At 41.5% G+C, this 18,974-nt stretch overlaps 1 protein-coding gene and 6 non-coding genes across 13 annotated transcripts; all 7 read left to right on the top strand.

The window, feature by feature from the left end:
• Window positions 1-874: 874 nt before the first annotated feature.
• On the top strand, window positions 875-15,537 carry LOC137802624 (cornifelin homolog B-like). Of its 7 annotated transcripts, XM_068600637.1 has the most exons (7): window positions 875-967; window positions 2,900-2,975; window positions 4,091-6,227; window positions 12,928-12,983; window positions 13,469-13,582; window positions 14,127-14,281; window positions 14,854-15,537. In XM_068600637.1, exons 5-7 carry the CDS (start codon window positions 13,477-13,479, stop codon window positions 14,974-14,976), a joined length of 384 nt encoding a protein of 127 aa, XP_068456738.1. In that variant the 5' UTR covers window positions 875-967; window positions 2,900-2,975; window positions 4,091-6,227; window positions 12,928-12,983; window positions 13,469-13,476; the 3' UTR covers window positions 14,977-15,537. The 7 variants fall into 7 exon arrangements, with proteins under 7 accessions (XP_068456738.1, XP_068456740.1, XP_068456737.1 ...); XM_068600639.1 differs by lacking the exon at window positions 4,091-6,227; XM_068600636.1 differs by having other exon boundaries at window positions 2,900-6,227.
• Window positions 1,493-1,565, top strand: trnav-cac (transfer RNA valine (anticodon CAC)). Its single transcript has one exon. It is a non-coding gene; the product is annotated as a tRNA-Val (tRNA).
• On the top strand, window positions 3,030-3,101 carry trnad-guc (transfer RNA aspartic acid (anticodon GUC)). The gene has a single exon. It is a non-coding gene; the product is annotated as a tRNA-Asp (tRNA).
• trnav-cac (transfer RNA valine (anticodon CAC)) lies at window positions 3,873-3,945 on the top strand. Its single transcript has one exon. It is a non-coding gene; the product is annotated as a tRNA-Val (tRNA).
• trnad-guc (transfer RNA aspartic acid (anticodon GUC)) lies at window positions 4,206-4,277 on the top strand. Its single transcript has one exon. It is a non-coding gene; the product is annotated as a tRNA-Asp (tRNA).
• On the top strand, window positions 4,770-4,842 carry trnav-aac (transfer RNA valine (anticodon AAC)). The gene has a single exon. It is a non-coding gene; the product is annotated as a tRNA-Val (tRNA).
• On the top strand, window positions 5,147-5,218 carry trnad-guc (transfer RNA aspartic acid (anticodon GUC)). Its single transcript has one exon. It is a non-coding gene; the product is annotated as a tRNA-Asp (tRNA).
• Window positions 15,538-18,974: the final 3,437 nt, after the last annotated feature.

Below are 18,974 nucleotides of genomic sequence, written 5' to 3'. Positions count from 1 at the left end.
TTCCCCTTGGGGATGAAAAAAGTATCTATTTATCTATCTATCTATGACGTGGAGGACATGGCGGAAGTGGTTAACGTGCATGGAGGAAGTCGAGCAAATGGAGAAGGTGGAGGAAGTGGATGTGGAGGAAGTAGAGGAAGTGGAGGAAATGGAGGAAGTGGAGGAAGTGGATCTGGAGAAAGTAGAGGAAGTGGAGGAAGTGGATGTGGAGGAAGTAGAGGAAGTGGAGAAGGTGGAAGAAGTAGAGGACGTGGAGGGACCCGTCAGAGGGCCATGAGGACCTTGAGCCACAAAAAACGACAATGAAAAATATGCGCCGCCGTACAGCTGTGTGGCGGGAGGGCGTGACTTAATACCGTAATGAGTGACAGTCACGTTCAATGCGTGACACTTGAGATCCCCGATACCTTAGTCTCTGCCGGCGGTCCCCCAGTCGCGCGAGTTTGAGGTAAATAGGTTGTCTATGCAGCGTTTACAGATGCGCTCCTTAGCGGCATCTATCGTCGGGTGATTTAAAAAGGAACGAACGCACTTCAGACTTTTTTTTTGCCGTGAGATATTGGTTGTGTGGCGTGTGAGCGTGTGAAAACATGAAAAAGCGTATGTCACACGGCGAAACCGTGAGAGTTGGTGGCTCTGCTATTAATGCATACGAGGATTAAGCTAACCTGTACGCCTGTGTAGACGGGAGGGGTCGCTCGGTCACCGCTCGCGCTCTTCGGCCAATAGGGAGGTCGTGTGTGCGTGATGGTCGGTTTGGGGCCCTGTGATTGGTGGAGCAGGCGGGAGGCGGGGTTTGACCTGTCGGGGAACGGGAAGGTTAAGTGTGTAAGACGCGTATTCGAGGAGCAACATGTGCTTGTTAGCTGTTCGGTAGCTTCTAACTGGATGTAGGAGAGTTTCGCCGACGTTATTATCAGTTCCATAAATAAACCTACATTGCAAGGAAACCAGCGGTCGACAAGTCGTGAGTATGGACGCTACAATAATGATCGCTTTTGTGCCTTTGTACGCAGCTTTTACGTTCGATGGGGATTTTATTAGTACTTATGAAATCATCAGTCAAGTGCAGGACCACTTATCTGTATGCTACATGAGATGTATAGCTATATATACAGACGCACTGAATTGTATTAATAAGATGTCATTATGTCAAAGTGTTGGAGTAAATGTTAATTATTTAACTGCAAAATAATAATGCGTGTCGTCAGGTTTGAGTAATGGATCGCACATCGATTTGGACTGCATTGAATCCAAGCCAATATGAGCATTAGGATTTACTGAAATTGTATAAAACGTGATGTTTCCATTTTTATGTGAAATCTGTTTTGTATCTTTTGTTGTATACATTGAGTATTATTTTAGTCCTGATATGTTGTGTCTTTTATGTAACTTTGCTTGCTGCTGGATCCGCACATCGATTTGCAGTAGCGGATCAGTCACATTGTCTTCGGATTATTTGAGCGGTCCGTGAACGCATCTTCTCGTCGGCGTTTCCGTAGTGTAGTGGTTATCACGTTCGCCTCACACGCGAAAGGTCCCCGGTTCGAGACCGGGCGGAAACAATTTATTCTTTTCGCCACGTGATTTTATCGATTACGATTAAGTACATTTTCAATATTGGTTGTCTGGCTGTTGTCCACACGTTGTTGTCCTTGACATGAAAGCAGGTGTGGAATAAACCTGCTGTTAGCTCAAGTCTATCCAGCTCCTCGAGAGCCATCAGGCCAGGAGACATCTCACAGAGGTTACATCCTGTCGGTCTGCCTCTGGTTCCACGACTATTGTACATAACCTGATTGTACAGAACACGTGTCTTCCAGATTATTTATCCGTTTCCTGGAGTCTGTAAAGTCTTGAGTTCTCGATGCGGCCATGAACGCAGCCTCGAGGCGACGCGTGTTGCAGTTAAATGGCGGCGTGTTGCAGATGCCGTGAGAAGTTCTGGTCCGAAAGAACTTTACCAAGCGAGCAGTTTGTGCTCCGGTGTTTGGTAAGGGCTCGCATTACGATGGCGATCACGTTTAGTTTAACCTTCACTGTTTATGACTAATGAGCCTGCTAGTTAAAAACTTCAATGGAGGATCTTTGCTGTGCTTTAATTGCTTCAACGGGATATAAAAAACCTCCCGAAACAACAACATAATGATGCTGATTTGTAGGAAGTCTGAAGTAATACATTGTCCGTTTTTTCCGAAGGACGACAAGCAAACATCTTTTAATATGTGTCTTTTCTGAATGGAGTCCGGCTTGTTCAGGGCTATGCTAAGCTAACACTGTAGCGGCCTCAATGAGTCAAATGCTTTCTAGGCATAAATACAGCAGTTGTGTTATTGTTTATACAAAAGAGGCGCTATGGTTTTTGTATCTACATTTCCAGGTGTAGTTACGTCCGGTTTATGTTTAAATATGGAGTATTTTCAGAAACTTATGGTCAACAGATGGTGACGATGCGTTTCGCCTCCATTTTGTTTCAACAACGTCATTACGTCAAGTGGAGAAACGTCTTGGCTTTGACTTTGTACAAACATTTTTGTCCATGTTGTATTAGTGTTTAAATTACGTTTAACAAACATTGTATTTAACTTATTCATCAGAATAAATTGTTTTAGCAGTCTGCCGTGTCTACAGAACCTTCTCTGGACAGCAGTTCCTCTTGACGTCACATCTGGCTTGTAACGCAGTACTTTTAGTTAAATACTGAACAATCTGAGGTATTCATACTTTATTAGTATTTTCATGCGCCACTAGATGGCTCGCTTTACAAATTTATTATAAAACACCAAGCATTGTATTGTTGTAGCAATCTAGATATTAGCTATGAACACAATAGACGTTTATCCAATCATATCCATATTTATTCTTGTGCACTAATCCTATTTATACAACTCTGCCTCAGAACACCTGCTGGGAGGAACCAGATAGGACCGTCTGTCTCCCCTTTGACCCGCCTGTCTACACAACAGAAAGACACGGTGCGTTCATGGACCCTGGGAAAATCTGATTTGTCACATGGTTTTTCTACCTCTTCCTCGTTAGTATAGTGGACAGTATCTCCGCCTGTCACGCGGAAGACCGGGGTTCGATTCCCCGACGGGGAGTATCTTTATTTTATTTATGTTGTGTTTTCAGTACGTTTGAATGTTTAAAACAATAGATAGTAAAAACAGCCCGTTGCACCTGTGGAGCGGGCCTGCGTGTGCAACCGACGGTGATAAAACTTAATTTACAAAATGCATTCAAGCCGACGTTGCGCCCTTGCTGTGATATGGGACGAGGTGGAAGAAAAAGTCCCAAAAATCACTTAGGTTTTGGGTTCACAATATTTACAACAAAAAAAGGAGACAGTACAGCGAATACCATCTATTCCGCGAATTGTCTTGATGACGAGTGCTTTCAGTTGTACTTTTGGCTGAGGAGGAGTCAGGTTGAGTGTTTTCCGAGCAGTAGAGTAGTGTTTAGATCTAGAATTGTAAAGCTCTTTGGCATTGAATACCGCTAATATTAGCGCCTCGTTGGAGGTCGCCATTTTCTTTTGACTTCCCTGATGTTCACACCGCATGAAAACGAGAAGGAAGTGTGAAAGTAATAAAGCCCGTCTCTTGCTTGATCTGAGTTGGATGCCTTGGCCGAGTGTGACATTGATGAGCTGTGCGACTCCGTGCCTTGCGCTTAAAGATTGAGAATATTTAAATTTTTATTTTAAAAGGCGTGCATGAAAGCCGCGCAGCGCCGTTTTGCTCGCGACGCATTTTTAAGAGTCGTGTCTGGTGTGTTCGGCCCCCAACACTTTACTCAACATCTGCTCGTTAGGAAACATAGGGATCAGTGTTGGTTATTCCGTTTGACCCTGAACTCACTACCTTCTCACCGTTTCCGTAGTGTAGTGGTTATCACGTTCGCCTCACACGCGAAAGGTCCCCGGTTCGAGACCGGGCGGAAACAATTTATTCTTTTTGCCCTTTGATTTAGTGATTAGATTGAATAGTTTTCCAATGTCCTTGTCTGTTTGAATTTATTCAAGATATTGACTATGTTTATTCTTGTGCACTAATCATATTTATACACATTAATATTGACTCTGCCTCAGGACACCTGCTGGGAGGAACCGGATGGTACCTGTCTGTGTCCCTACACTACAGAAAGACATGATGCGTTCAGGGACCCTGGGAAAACCTGATAAGTCTCATGGTTTTTCTACCTCCTCCTCGTTAGTATAGTGGACAGTATCTCCGCCTGTCACGCGGAAGACCGGGGTTCGATTCCCCGACGGGGAGTATCTTTATTTTATTTATGCTGTATTTACAGTAAGTTTGAATGTTTAAAACAATAGATGGGAAAAGTAGCCCGTTGCGCCTGTGGAGCGGGCCTGCGTGTGCAACCGAGGGCGATAAAACTTAATTTACAAAATGGTTTCAAGCAAAATCACTACTCATGACTAAACTTTATTTTAAACACTGTCCCAGAATATAAGATATTTATATTTCATTTCATAAAGTAACACTGGACTTAAAATCTGCTTGTTAGGAAACATACAGAGCGGTGTTGGTTATTCTGTTTGACCCTGAATGTGTCGCTTTCTCACCGTAGTGTAGTGGTTATCACGTTCGCCTCACACTCAAAAGGTCCCCGGTTCGAGACCGGGCGGAAACAACTTATTCTTTTCGCCCTTTTTTAGAAAAATGTGTCAAATGTGTCCCAGTGTCAAATCCCGACCCCGGCAGACAAGGAAACACACAGAGCGGTTCCTGACCACAGTACTCCACCCAGTTTCCGTAGTGTAGTGGTTATCACGTTCGCCTAACACGCGAAAGGTCCCCGGTTCGAGACCGGGCGGAAACAGTTTTGTTTTTTCAATTCAATATTGCTACAAACCAGTGTTGAAATTTAAATCAAACTTTACATGATAATTTTTGTGTTAAAAAAAAAAAAAACGGCAACAATTAATTTGAAAACCATAGTTAATATATACCAATTACTCTGCGGCTGGAAAAATTTGTCACTTTCAGGTATAAGAACAAGGGCATTAAACTACAGCATCCTCGGATCATGTGACATGAGTCATGTCTCAACATAATTAAAGAGACACATGGTGCGTTCAGGGACCCTCGGAAAATCTGATTAGTCAGGTGTGAGATATACCTCCTCCTCGTTAGTATAGTGGACAGTATCTCCGCCTGTCACGCGGAAGACCGGGGTTCGATTCCCCGACGGGGAGTACCTTTATTTTTGTTGTATTTTCTGTGCGTTTGAATGTTTAAGACAATAGTCAGAAAGCTGCTGAGCCTGTGGTCAAGACTGGCGGGATTAAAGCAGCACTGCTGCCGCTTTGCACAAATTACATTGATGGTGAGAAAAAAACAGCTTCAAAAAAGCAAAACAAGTGCACATGCAGTATGTTGTGTAACCAAGTTTGAACCTTGGCACCGTTTTCCAGGACTGTCTTGCTTTTCTTGTCCCGCAGCGTTGCTCCGGTCACTGAGATTTAAACACTGAGAATCTTATCAGCTGTTTGTTTATTCTTTGTTTCCCTCGGAGGACAGTTTGATAGTTTTCTCAAACCCATTCTACAATGCATAAAGCTACAATGTAGCTGATGATGATTTTGGAAAATAAAAGACAACTTAGAATTGTGTGTTATTGTTTTTAAGTGCATGTACAGACAAAAAAAAAGTCCATTGAATCACATGTTCACACCATTAAAGTTCATAATTCAACACAAGGTTTTAATAGAGTCGACAGATACTCTGAACCGAGAATGTTTTTCGTGCACTGTGCCTTTTTTTAATTCGTTGTTCTTTTCTGGAGCAAAGGCCGAGTCTACATCTCTGCAATGACCGGTAGCATCGGGGCCTTGAACCTCCTGCACTGTCTGAATGAGGTGCGACAGCCGGACACCACGACGCGAAGGCCCGTCTGCCTGTCGGCCGAGAGACACCCTTCAGTCCGTTTTGCTCCTTCTGGAACATTCCCGGGTTCCTTCTCGGACCTCGAGGACGACCAGCGCGACGAGTCGATATAGGAAACTTGCCACCCTGTATTCTTCCCCTCCTCCGCCGTCCATCCTCTGCGGGCGAGCCGGGCCGCCGTGAGGACGGAGTCCGTCTGGCTGTGCAGCTTCCCCAGGAGAGGCCCCGACATGGCCGACGTCCCGCCCGGGACAGGAGGCTCTGGCTCACTGCAGCCCTCCATCCGCTTGATGGCCAGAGTCTCAGGAACGCCTGCAGGTACCTGCAAATCACATAAGCACCTTATTAGATGACGTCACGTTGAATGAGATCATTGGGTCCCAATATGGGGGTCGAAGCACCTGCAAAAGATCACAAATACATTTTTTTTCTAATAATTGCTTCTTTTTTTTTTACGATAAATGTTATCTCTCGAATCGTCCGACAATAATACAAATATAAAATCTCTTAAAAAAGCAACCTCTTCTGAGTCTGAGGTCAGACAACCTGTGATGCAAGCAGTCGTTCATTTTTTTTTTAGGGGAGTCTTAAATCAACCAGATTAGCATTCAGAGTCAAGTTTCTGTCTGAACAATAACACAATGCCCGTATTAACTCTAGTTTTAGCTCTGCTTAAGTCTCCAAGCGCCTGAAGGGAAAAATACATTAAAAAATAGGGCTCTTAAGCTGTTAAATATCTTTCACTATGTTAAAAAAAAACATCCTGCAGAGTTGCTCGAAACTGCAGTTGATGTTAATTCTTTGGAACATTATGCAACCGAGACCGAGTCCCTGTGTGTTCATCAGCTCTCCACTAGGGGAGCGCCAGAGGTCCCGTGAAAGAGGAACCGATACGGTCGATTTCAGAGCATCAATTCATGATCTCTTTCACCTTTTTGTGTGTTTTTAGTTGCCTTTCAATGTGTGAATACACCAACAGAGCTAAACTAACCTGCGGATGACGCAGCCGTGTGGACAAAACCAAATTTGTCCAAATCCTTTTCAGTTCGCCAAGATGTGCCGGCTGCAGAGGCGCTGGTGAAGGATTTTTAAATTCTAGTTGAGATCCCGACATTTCCAAATTAATCTTTCTGCCTGCTAAGCATCATTTCCATTTGATGGAATGGAACAACGATCAAAAAAAGGGAACTTTACACGGTGAAAACATCATAAATGCTTCAGCGATGAGCCAAAATAAGGTCATGCACAAGACATCCGGTGTTTTCAGACACCAAATGTGCTACCTAATGGGAAATATAAACAGGTTCGCTGGATTCATGTCGTTCATCGTTTTTTTTTTTTAAAGCTGTTTTTTTCTCACCATCGACCCTGATTACAACTCACAAACCTCGGCCAAGCCGATTATATGCAACTTGCCAGGTTCACCACAGGACACTGCAGACGTCAAAGCTGATGCTAACCGTTGTATTTTACTTCATGCACATAGAGAAATAACCAGAGCAAATGTCAAACCAAGCCAAGTCTTCATCAGGTATCTTATCTGCACATGCAAACATTTCTCTGAAAGCATGTGGTGACCATGCGAACAGCCCTCGGCATTATCTAAATAAAATTCTGCCATACATGTAAAATATTCACACAAGTGTAGATTTGTGTAATACCAGATTTCAATGGGAGATCCTCGTTTCTGTCATCTCTTCTTTCCTCCCGGGGCTGACTGAGTATCACTGCTCCTCCCTCCCTTTCTCTCTATTTAAGTGAGCTTTTTGTGGTGCAAAGTTCAGGTTTAAATAGTGTGGACATTTTTGTGGAATTTGATGATGTGAACGAGAAATATAGGAACAGTGATAGTGCAACAGGAAAATACTTCACTTATGTTGGTTGTACAGATGCAATACTGGATTTTGCATTTCACTTTGATTCACCAAATAGAGAAAAGAAGAGAAAAAGCAAATCCCAAGTCAATTCTCAAGCTTTTTCTTGGTCAATCTGCAGATTCTCAGTTATTACGTAAATGCATTTGTTCAAAAGTGAGTTGGAGCTGTTCAACTTTTCATTCACGGCACCCTTTAGAGCATCTTCTACAGCACGAGAACATCTCCTTACGGTCGCATTTGGCAGCTGTTTTAGGCAAGAGGGGGATAAAAAGCTCTGATTAACCCGTTGAACGTTTTGAGACCAGCTGACGAACCAAGAGAAGCATTTAGCAGCTTAAGAGCCAGATAGTTCTGTCGCAGGAGTTGGTGGAGACCGAAACAGAGTTCAAAGAGAGTGAGAGTATTTTTTGCACAAATCAAACAATAAAATATGAAGCATATATAAGCTTATAAGCATGGCTTGCATTTGTTCAGGGATTTTGGGTTATACCTCTGTGGCATTTCCTAAGCAATGCTAATGCTACAAGTCCCCATGCTAATACTATTAGTCCCCATGAGTGAAAAAGCTAAACATTTTGATATAACAGCTAAAACAAGAAAGTTATGAACACTAATCCTTAAAAAAAACTCTTACAAAACAGCAATTAGACTTTCCTTTGGGCAATTGTTGAAACATTTATAGAAGGACATTTCTTTATTAGGTGGGAAAAGTCATTTCATAATTTGGTTCCCCTGAAATCTAATAGAAAATTGACCCCGGAGAGTCAGTAATTTAGGAGGATGAAGATGTGAAGATTGACGAGTTGAGTAAGAATTAATCTGTGAATTGACGTTGACGAATATTGGAATTAATCTGGTGGCCAGAAGCTTTTAAATGAACTTAACATGTAAAACAGTTTGCTAACATTTCTGCACTATATCAGTGTTTACATGTTGCTCTGCCCCATCGGGGCAAAAATAAAAACAGTTCAAGCCCAAATACAGATTCAATATTCAGTAAAGACCTTTAACTAGGCTGAGTGCTTTGTACGGAAACATGAAACAGTTCAAACGATGTTCAAGTTGGCTTGCGAGGCGAAGATATGGCGGGAAAACAAATTGAATGTGTTGTGAGTGAAAACATTCCCGTATGATTTAGAGCACCATTTCTTTTCTCTCAAAACACATTTGTTGCAAATGTGTTGTGAATAAACAACAGCTGCATGCATCAACACTTTAAATGAATCTTCCTGTTTTATTAGCACTTATTGCTGAACTCGACCAATTGCCGGGGGAAGGAAAAATTCAACTTTTTTGGGGGGGGGGGGGGGGGATTTTGGACAAAAGATGACGATTCTATCGACTGTGGATGGACTGTGACCTCGGTCTTCGGCGCTGCTGCTCTGCTGTCTGTTTGCTCTGTTCAGACATTCGCTCTCTGGTTTTCACCTCTCGAGTTCAACTGGTTTATCTGCTGTGGACAAAGCGGTGGCATCAAGGTTTCAGGTCTGCAGAGTGACCACATGTTCAACAACCTGAAGTCATCGTCTCAATGTGATTAAATTTAGACTTTTGACACCATGCAGGAATCCTTAGAGAGAAGTTGTCACATTCACATATTTCCAGTTAAGTTCCCCTTTGGCACAAAAGAAAATAGTCGATAGTCTCACATTTTTTTGGGGGGGGGTCTAACTCCATCTCAAACAATTCCCTTATGTAAAGCGCAGCGTTAAATTCGTCTTAGTGGGATTTGGGGGGTTTAAGATTTATTATTATTATTTTTTTGGCCATTATGGAATATAGTTTAAAACAACAGGTGAATCATATATGTTTAATTACATTACATTTGATCATTTTTATGATTATTACTTTTATTATGTTTAGCTACAACATCTCTAGTTTGTATTATTCTATGGAAGCCCATTTCTGCCACAAAAAAAGTCATTACAAAGCCATCAACATTGCACCTACTATCTCATAATTTTGACTTTTTTTTAAATTTTGTCATACTTTTTTTTTTGTGCGGACATGGGCTTCCATATTATTCTTACTGGTCGTTGTTTTTAATAATATTAGTTATATTTTTCAGCATCTGTCTACATGACCTTGTTGGAATGTGTTGCATTATTATTAGGACTATTAATAAGAATAATAACAATCATAATAATTATCTTCATAATGAGAATACTAATACATACTGATGTTTTTCCCCCAAAACAAGTGTCTTCATTGTCTTTTATCAAACTGCGGTGTATTATTTCTGTTGAAATGTTCGCAGCAGCCTGTTGCATGAATAAGTATTAAGACACAAGTCAAGCGCACGAGGTTGTTGTAATCCTCGACTATTTAAATTATTTAAGGATTTCTTTTAATCATGTGGTCATCAGCCTCAAAAAGCCGTTCACGTGTCGGTGAGCGGCTCCTCCTCCTTGAAGAAAGCTCTCTAAAGAAAAAAGTGTCCATAGGGAACAAAGTGAGAGTTGTGTCATCGCACAGCTCGGGCAGGTCACTCAGTTTGTGCTGCCTCACGGGAAGCCATCGATCTGGGTCAAAGGTAATGGGAAAGCTGCAGAAAATGAACTCTTACTGTCAATAAATCCCTTGAAAAGGACAGATAACAATTAATTTCTAGAACTAACAAGCATCGTTTGTGTAGTCAAAGCTTGATTCATCGTATTCCTCACTGAGTCTCAATCACTTCAGTTAGCGTTAATATTAATCCGCTGCTGAAAATAATCCCCATAAAAAACACCATTTACTCCAGTTTATATCATGTGTGCTAAAAAACTACACCGACAGCTGTTTGCAGGAATTACAGAGCCTTTAACAAAATAAACTAAAACTTTACATGAATACTATTTAAAAAAAATGAAGACAATGATCTCGCTGATGAGTCTTACCTCACCACACTCTAAAAGCCTTTTTTATCTTTGCAGATCATAATCATTTACATTGCCGACATTTCTTGAATTCTTCCTGCGACGTTAACTTTTGACAGCCGCTTATTTTATGCTTACTGGCGAAACCTCTCCCTTTCTTGAATGCAAAGTTGTTTGCGAAAGAGTTTCTGATGTTCCCGATCACTCTCTCGTCATTCCTGCTTTGAATGTAGTAGAGCGACTATTGAAGACGAGTTTCTAGGACGTCATTTACATTAAACGAAAAGATAGGAGGTCAAAGAAAGTGTCAGTGATTCATAATTCAATCGAAGCACGTTATGTGAACGGTAGAACAATTATGGATGACATTTATATTTACAACTTTCACCAATTAAACCAGATTTTGCAACTAGAGGAGCAGGGTTCATGAAGTCATCGTCTCTGTGTGTGGTTCAATACACACATTGACTCTCATGCTTGAGGGCTAGCTAACCAGTAAAGCTTGGCGGCGCTGGCTAGCGGGCTAACGTCGCCAAGCTTTAAAGCTGTTGTTACTGAACAACGTTTAGCGGTAGCATTGTGTTTTCCCAAGCTGTGGCAAGAGTGTGTGGATGAAGAATTACGTCGGTTTTTGGGGTTTTTTAGTCGTTACTCCAAACCTTTACCTAAGCGAGTCTGTGACTTGTCGCACGTCGTTTTTTTTTTTTTTCAGAAAGTCAACCGCCTAAAACGGTCACCGCCTAAAATGGCCGCCGCTCTGCCCATCCTGCTTACACTGATTTTGTAATGTCTGTATTTAATTTCTACTACCACAAAGCTCCTGTGAATGACAATGCACTTTTTATGTCGCGTGAGTCCTTCCAGCGAGAAACTGTGACTAGTCGTGTCACGAAACTTTGAATGATGTAGAGCCGGTAATAATCCCTCGCGGCTTTCGTCTCTCTTCGTCACCTGGTCAGGAATGCAGGGCGAGGGCGTGTGTCTGCGGAGATAAGTTTTTGTTTTATGACGATGTATGATGCGTAAACAAATCTCTACCCTTTTTTTTTTTTTTTTTTTTTTTTTTGCCGTTAATTTTCGAGAAATTATTAAGACGACGATCTTAAATCTTTACAGGATCAAAATGACGATTGGTGACGAAAGTAACAAACCACCGGCAAATTCATCAGTATTTGTGTGCTGTGAACATTATTTTATTAAATGTGAATATATATATATATATATATATATATATATATAATTTATTTATCATCTTTATGTTGCTGCTTTGTTCAGTAGACTACAGAAAGTGTCTTCTTGAGGGTGTTGTGTAGCCACGGTTTTTACTGTGGTTTGTGGCTGTTGTGACTCATTAAACGTTTTTTTTTGTGTTTTTTTTAAACGTAATTGTTACAGGATGGGAGAGGTTTTATTTATTTCGCGATTCCAGCCCCAACTTTCTAAAGAAGAACAAACCGGTTACCTTAACCTTAACCGGTTAGTTCCCAAAACCACATGCTGCGTCACTTTCACCTGTTCAATTATGATGAAAGGAAAGAGACATTTTCACAAACCAAAAGTTCAGCATTAAGTTTAAGAGACGGTTCCTACCGGATAAAGTACTAAAGTAGTTTGACATTTTTATACGGGTGTATAATCCTTGAGGTAGGTCAGGGCCTGTGTGATTTGGACTCCAAAAACCAGAACAAAGTCCTTTTGAGTTTCTTAAACTTCCCCCAACTGGTTTGAAAATGCATGTTTTTACAGTCAGATTTAAACAATAGATGAGGAATGTCAAACTCAGTCATCTACGACACTGGGATTATGTCTAAATCCCAAAACCGAAACATCGGCTCCCTAAAAGCAACAGGTAGCGCCCAAGTTTTCCTTCAGAGTCTGCAGAACTACATTGCACGTTAAGATCTGATTCCCTCATGTCTCAGTATCAGTCGAGATAACAAGAAAGTATTTAATCCAGGTCACGTGGTAATACCAGGCGTGAATAGGCCCTCTAACACAACCGCAGTGAGCCGCGTTTAACCATTCCTCTTCTGCTGTTTGTCTTTGATTTGCTCCTGCAGTCAACAGGAAGTTTACTTCCAGAACTTTATGTTTCAGGGAAAACAATGTAATGACGTGTTTAGCCGTGTAATGACCCCGCCCCGCTGCTTGTTGGAATAAATAATAGCAAAGGGATGTTGGAGGAGCTCAGGACGGACTGGTTTGTCCAGTTTGTTCTCTCTCGGGTGTCCTGTTGTCTGCAGGTATTTCTGAACCGACTGAAATGACAACCTATCCATACAGGCATTAGCCGCGACAGGACGTCCAGATCAGAGCTCCCTCAGCACGCAAATACACAGGTGAGACATTAATTACATGTCCATACACATATGTTCTTGTATTAGTCTGAACCTGTCTATATTTGTGTCATTGTGATTCCCTTACATGGAATGATCTTGTTTTTTTTGCACTGTGAAATTTGATTTGAAGCAGTTTGCCATAAAATATAATTGAAAGTCAGATTTTGTTGTTTGTATGTGTCCACAGGTCAGTCTAATGTTACTTTTAGTTTAGCCTGAGACACAAACAGCGTTCTGCTGGACTCAAGACCCTCAACACTATGTCCTAAAGTTTAGCATTTTAATACTTATGCAAGCGATATCCTCGCAGATGTTTGAATAACGAGTTATCATTAAACCTCTCCACAACATCCTCAAGTTGTCCTTCGTTCCAGAGGTTCTCCCTCTGAAACTACAAGAACATTTGATATGTAGTGAATCTTTTGTTTGTTTCAATGTGGAAGTGACATGAGTAAACTCGATATTCATGTTTTTCCTCTTTTTAGAAGCCGTCATGACGTCAAAGATGGTCGTCAGGCAGCCGCAGCCTGTGATGGACGTCCGGGAATCCCAGGATTGGGGATCTGGAATATGTCAGTGCACCGAAAACATGCCCGAGTGTAAGTTTCATCATCACACGAGCGCTGGACAATAAACTGACCAATAGGTTTATGAAATCAAGCTTTTAAAACATCGTGAATAGCTTTAATGAACTTTATATGAACATTTTTGGCTCAGAGCAACTCATTGTTTCATTGTTTATATTTATATATGTGTGTGTGTGTGTGTGTGTGTGTGTGTGTGTGTGTGTGTGTGTGTGTGTGTGTGTGTATATATGTATATGTATATATATGTATGTGTATACATATATGCAAAATTATCAAACTTTGAGCGGAAGAATTTCCTTCGAGATCAATAATAGTTCTGTCGTTTATTGTATTTTATCTTATGAAACGCATAATTCTATATTGAGTGTTTTCCTCACAGAATCTCTAATCTTATTTGTCAATTTGAACGCCAGACAATCTCCAAAACTATACAATTTCAAATCCATGTTGACAATCATACAAAACACATGACAGTCAGTTCACTTCCTCATGCCTTGATTTGTATCTCAAGACAATGTGCGTCTTTCATCGGTAACCCTCTCTGTTTCTGGTTCAGGTTGTCTTGCTTTCTGGTGCCTGCCCTGCTTCGCTTGCATCACTGCCAAGAAATACGGCGAGTGCCTCTGTCTCCCCTTGCTGGACGGCTTCGGCTTCATCCCTCCGATCGGCATGTCCATGAGGGTCTCCATGCGGCAGCGTTACGGCATCAAAGTAGGGCTTGTCTGGTGTTTTAGCCCCGTGGGTTGACCTTGAAACCCAACCCGGCTCCAAGCTGTAATTTTATGACCAAGGGAGAAATGTCACCCACTAATCTTTTAAAAATAAATGTATCCTCTATTACTCACATAACAAGACCGGCTAATTACCGTAAAAGTCGGGTCACGAGGCGCTCCTACCTTCGGTGGGTGTCCCAGCTGTAGCAAGCTAGTGTTGCTACTGCTAGCTGCTGCTGCTACTGCGCGCGTCCGAGTCGGGCGTCCAGCCGGGGCTGGTCCCGCCACCTTCGGTGGTTGTCGGGGAGCTAACAGGGAGCTAGCAGAGAACTAGCAGCAGCTCTAGCGGAAAGCTAGCAGCAGTGCTAACTGGCTTCAGCGGGGAGCTAGCGGAAACATCAACCCTTTCCAACACGTACACCAGGGCTGTGTGAGATCCACCTGGTAGATCAGATCTGTGTAATATTAGTACTTTTATAGTTCTGTTCATATGTGCTGAGCCATTTTAACTGTTATTTCTTCAACAAGACCTGTTGATGTTGACCAGAGCTCCTTGTGTTCTTCCTGCAGGACAACATGTGTAGGGACTGCCTGTTCGCCACCTTCTGCGGCCCCTGCAGCTGGTGTCAGATGTCCAGAGAGATGAGCAGGAGAAAGATCCCCATCATTCTGATCAGCACGAAGAACACATGACCTCTCCGCTCCCCTCGCCAGTACCACCAGGGCTGTGCTTCAGTACAAGCCGCTGTATCTGTAACACGTTATCGCCACACTCCTGAAGACCTTCGAGATAGAATGATGATTGAAACTATCAAAAGACTGACAAACTCTCACTAAAGAGGTGCACCTGTAATACTAACTTATTGAGGTTCGCTTAGAGGGTAAACCCAATGAGGAAGAATAGCATCATGAAAAGCTCATGCTGCAAGGAATTAGTTTTTTTTTTTATGTTATATTTTTTTTTCCACCTGAGAATATAACTTAAATTTAGGGAAATCTAGATTAAATAGTAATTGTCCTCTGATCTGAGGTCAGCAGTACATTGATTAAATTATGCATTCCTATGCTTGGGATTCAGTATAAAAGTCTGTTGAAAAGTTGCAAATATAATTTTCTATTTTCTCTTTTTTTTCTTTGTTTCATTTTCACATCACACGGCATTGCTTTTATTGTAGATTGTAGATGTTGTAAAGGCTTGTGTATGTGTGCATATATATATATGAGGCTATGCATGTATGTGCGTACATACATATGTGTATGTACGCATATATACCCTTATGTATTTTTATTTGTATGTTATGTGCATGTGTATCTTTATGTACATGTATTGTGCACATCTTTTCTTTATATGCACATCTATAATATGTATAAAAATGTGATCACAAAAACAACTGGCAATGGTAAAATTCTATAAAAGCACATTTAGCAATTCAAAATAAATCATAAATTATCATCACAAAATAGAAGGTACAAATTTTATTTTTGCTTTATTTACAGCATATATATGCACTTTTACTTTAAAAAATATTTTTCTGCTTCATGGCTAAATTGCTAACGTCACCATTTAACAAATTGACTTTCATTAATTATTGATTTATTGTAAACTAATTAAGTTCAATCATTTTGATCGTATTTCTTTGTACATCCATGCAGCACTTTGTTTCGAGAACGTTAACAAAAAAAATATTATAAACAATTAACAAATGCACAACACACAGAGGGCAGAAAACCACAGTTACACCTTCGGTTCACCTCACATGATGTAAAGCCCAACCCGGCCTCTAGGGGGAGCCACACACTGCACCATGCCTTATGGCTGTGTGCAGGTTGAGGCCATGTGGGGTCACAGCAGCGATGTGCAGCATCTTAAGTCACGTCTCACCTCGTCAGCCCTCAAAATAACCAAAAACACCTCACAGTTAATGAAGCTTTCCTGCACTCTGCATCACAGAAAGTGCGTGTGCGTGTGTGTGTGTGTGTGTTGCTCCAGTAGCACCGACGTTCTTTCCGCCCCTGTGAGTTTTCAGCTCACGCGCCGCTTTGAAAACTCCCGTCATGACAATGAGGGACTCTCGCATCCATTAAAGCCGACACACACGCTGCTAAGTGGCACTCAGCAGCTTCCTTTGTGTTATGATTTAGTGGTGACGCAGTTTCCTTGAAACAACGATGCAATTTGGTGCTAATTACATGGGAAATAGAAACACTTGCTATTATGTTTGAGAAAAAACATACAGATACATATTTTCCTTCCTGGGTAATTCTTGTGTTCTCTATAATTGGCAACAAATGACATAATTATTACTCAATTACTTAGCTCCTACGCACATGTATTTACTTCCACATTTGTATTGTTTTGATGCCATTATTATTTTGTCCATCGCAGGTTGCGAGTAGAATTGCAGGATTTGTCTTAATTAAATTAGATTGACACTCTTAAGTGTTTCTGTTATTTTGTCCACCCAATGATCAGACTTCTAGGAAGTAGATTAAATGTTAATACAACTTGTCAAAGTTCTGAGATAATAATTGTACTCATATTACGTCAAAAAATGTCAATATTTTGCATATAAATATTTGACTTAGTATGGAAAATTTTTGATTGACTACATTTTGTTGTAATTTCTCCACAAAAGGAGCAGTTTTAGTTGTTTTATTTCTTTTTATTTTTTTATTTATTTAAACTTGGCCTCCAGCACATTTACAGAATTGGCATGCCTCCGGTGTTTGGGCCTTCGTTGAACGCTAATATTAGGATTTGCACAAAAATCACAGAGAATAATCGTTCAACTCTTTGTCGCCACTTTGGTTTTGTTGGGAAAAATCAGCACGAGAGTTTCAGCCAGCGAACTTTTATGGCCATCTGTTTCCAGCAGGAGAAAAAAAACAGACAAAGCTAGCAAGTAGCTGGGGAAGAAAATGGAGCATCAAGCAGCTAAAGAGACAGATATTTTATCAGGAGTGGGTGGAGAGGAAAGATTATAATTGCATATGCAATTATAAAAGTGGTGACAGTGTAATTATCAGCTTATTTCTGTGTTTTTCTGCCCCCTAGTGGCCAAAATGACACATACGCGTCTTTAAATGGCAACACCTATACCTTGTGGCCAGCTCGGTGTTCGCAAAGAGGCTGCCGAAGAAGAGGTTTCAGCTCATTTTTGTGTGTGTGTGTGTGTGTGTTCAGCTCGCACTGTGAACTCCTGGAGTCACTATCATGTCATATTCTGTCAAATTACTCCCAATAAACTTTCACATTAGTGCAGCTTGCGTTCCGGCGGGAGGCGATTCCCTCCCCGGGGCCGCTGGCACACGGGGCCCTGGTGTCCACTGTAAATTGCTCAGTGGGTTGTTTTTAATGGGATTATAATGACAGTTATGGTTTGCAAGAATTGATGTTTGTGACTTTTACGAGGTGTGAGTGAAGGGGCGGGTCCAGGCGGCTCATAAAGGCTGCAGGAATGTTAATTGGTCGAGGCCGCCGCCGCCCCCTCTTTGTTCTGCGCTGGCATAGTGGGGCTTCTGTTGCGCCCGTTAAAGGCCAAAGAACTGATTTAAAATCTGTTACTTTAACCCCGCGCACCCTCCGACACCCCCCACACACACACATATGTACAAACGCATATCCCACCTACAGCCCCCCCCCCCCCCTCCTTCCTCGGTCGTCCCCTCCCATTCTTTCTTCTTTAGGTTTTCCTTCCCTCTCTTGGAGAAAATGGACCCTTTTTTTTTTTGCTTCTCTCATTTCCTCCGTGTTGCTTAATCAGGTGGTTGGCACTCCCCTCCCCGCTGGGTTTTGATCCAGTGTTGGGGGAGTAATTTTATCACAGTTTTTTTTTTACTCCCCCTAGTTTCTCTTGCGGTCACACGGACGGCTTCACTTGCAGCCAGATGACTCGGCGCTGAGGAGGTTTCTGGAAGCCGAAGGGGATTCGTGTCACTTATTTTATTGTTTGGAAATGTTGAATACACGAGCACAATGGAAGAAAGATCCGCTCATTGTTTTGGTATTCACTCACTGTCAAGCTCATAAACGTTTGAATGCTTAATACGTCTGATTATCATTAATACATTTTATTTGTATAGTGTACTCGAGGCATTTTACATGGTAAAGACAAACAATAGAAGCAACAACAATATACACAATAGAGATGACAATAGTGGGAAACAAAATCAAAGCATAATGATTAAAGCATCTCATGTTGTCTTTAATGTTTTACTGTTTTACCATGTGCAAAAAATACTGTCCTGTAATTTACGAATATATTTTTCCCATGGCTAAATGAGAAAGTTTTAATCGTGTAGTTTCACCTGCTGTTGTGTTCAGAGTCGGTCTGAATGACGGTCGGTTCTGTCTTCAGTTTCAGACTGAAATATCTCGAAATTATCCAGCTCTGCTCCTCAGAGATGCGTCGTTATACCTCCAGTGATCCCCTGACCGCGGATGGAGCGCCATCATCAGTTCAAAAGTGAAATGTGTCCAATCATTTTATGATCTTTATGTATTTTTGATGACTTTTTAGGACCAAATACAGACAGTTCTCATCCTCTGTACATTTACCTCTGAAAAGTAGAGTGTATTTATTCCAAGGAAGTATAAAAAGTGACCAATAGGGAGGCAGCCACGGTGGACTGAGGGTAAAACACTGGACCGGGTAGTTATTTGAACTCAAACCCTGAACCTTTCCTGAACC

The sequence above is a fragment of the Clinocottus analis genome, unplaced genomic scaffold (assembly GCF_023055335.1).
Source record: "Clinocottus analis isolate CAN_PGR_092001 unplaced genomic scaffold, fCliAna1.0.p SCAF_5, whole genome shotgun sequence".
Lineage (NCBI taxonomy): Eukaryota > Metazoa > Chordata > Actinopteri > Perciformes > Cottidae > Clinocottus > Clinocottus analis.
The sequence above is the reverse complement of the archived record's forward strand: the minus strand, read 5'-3'. Positions and strand labels throughout refer to the sequence as shown.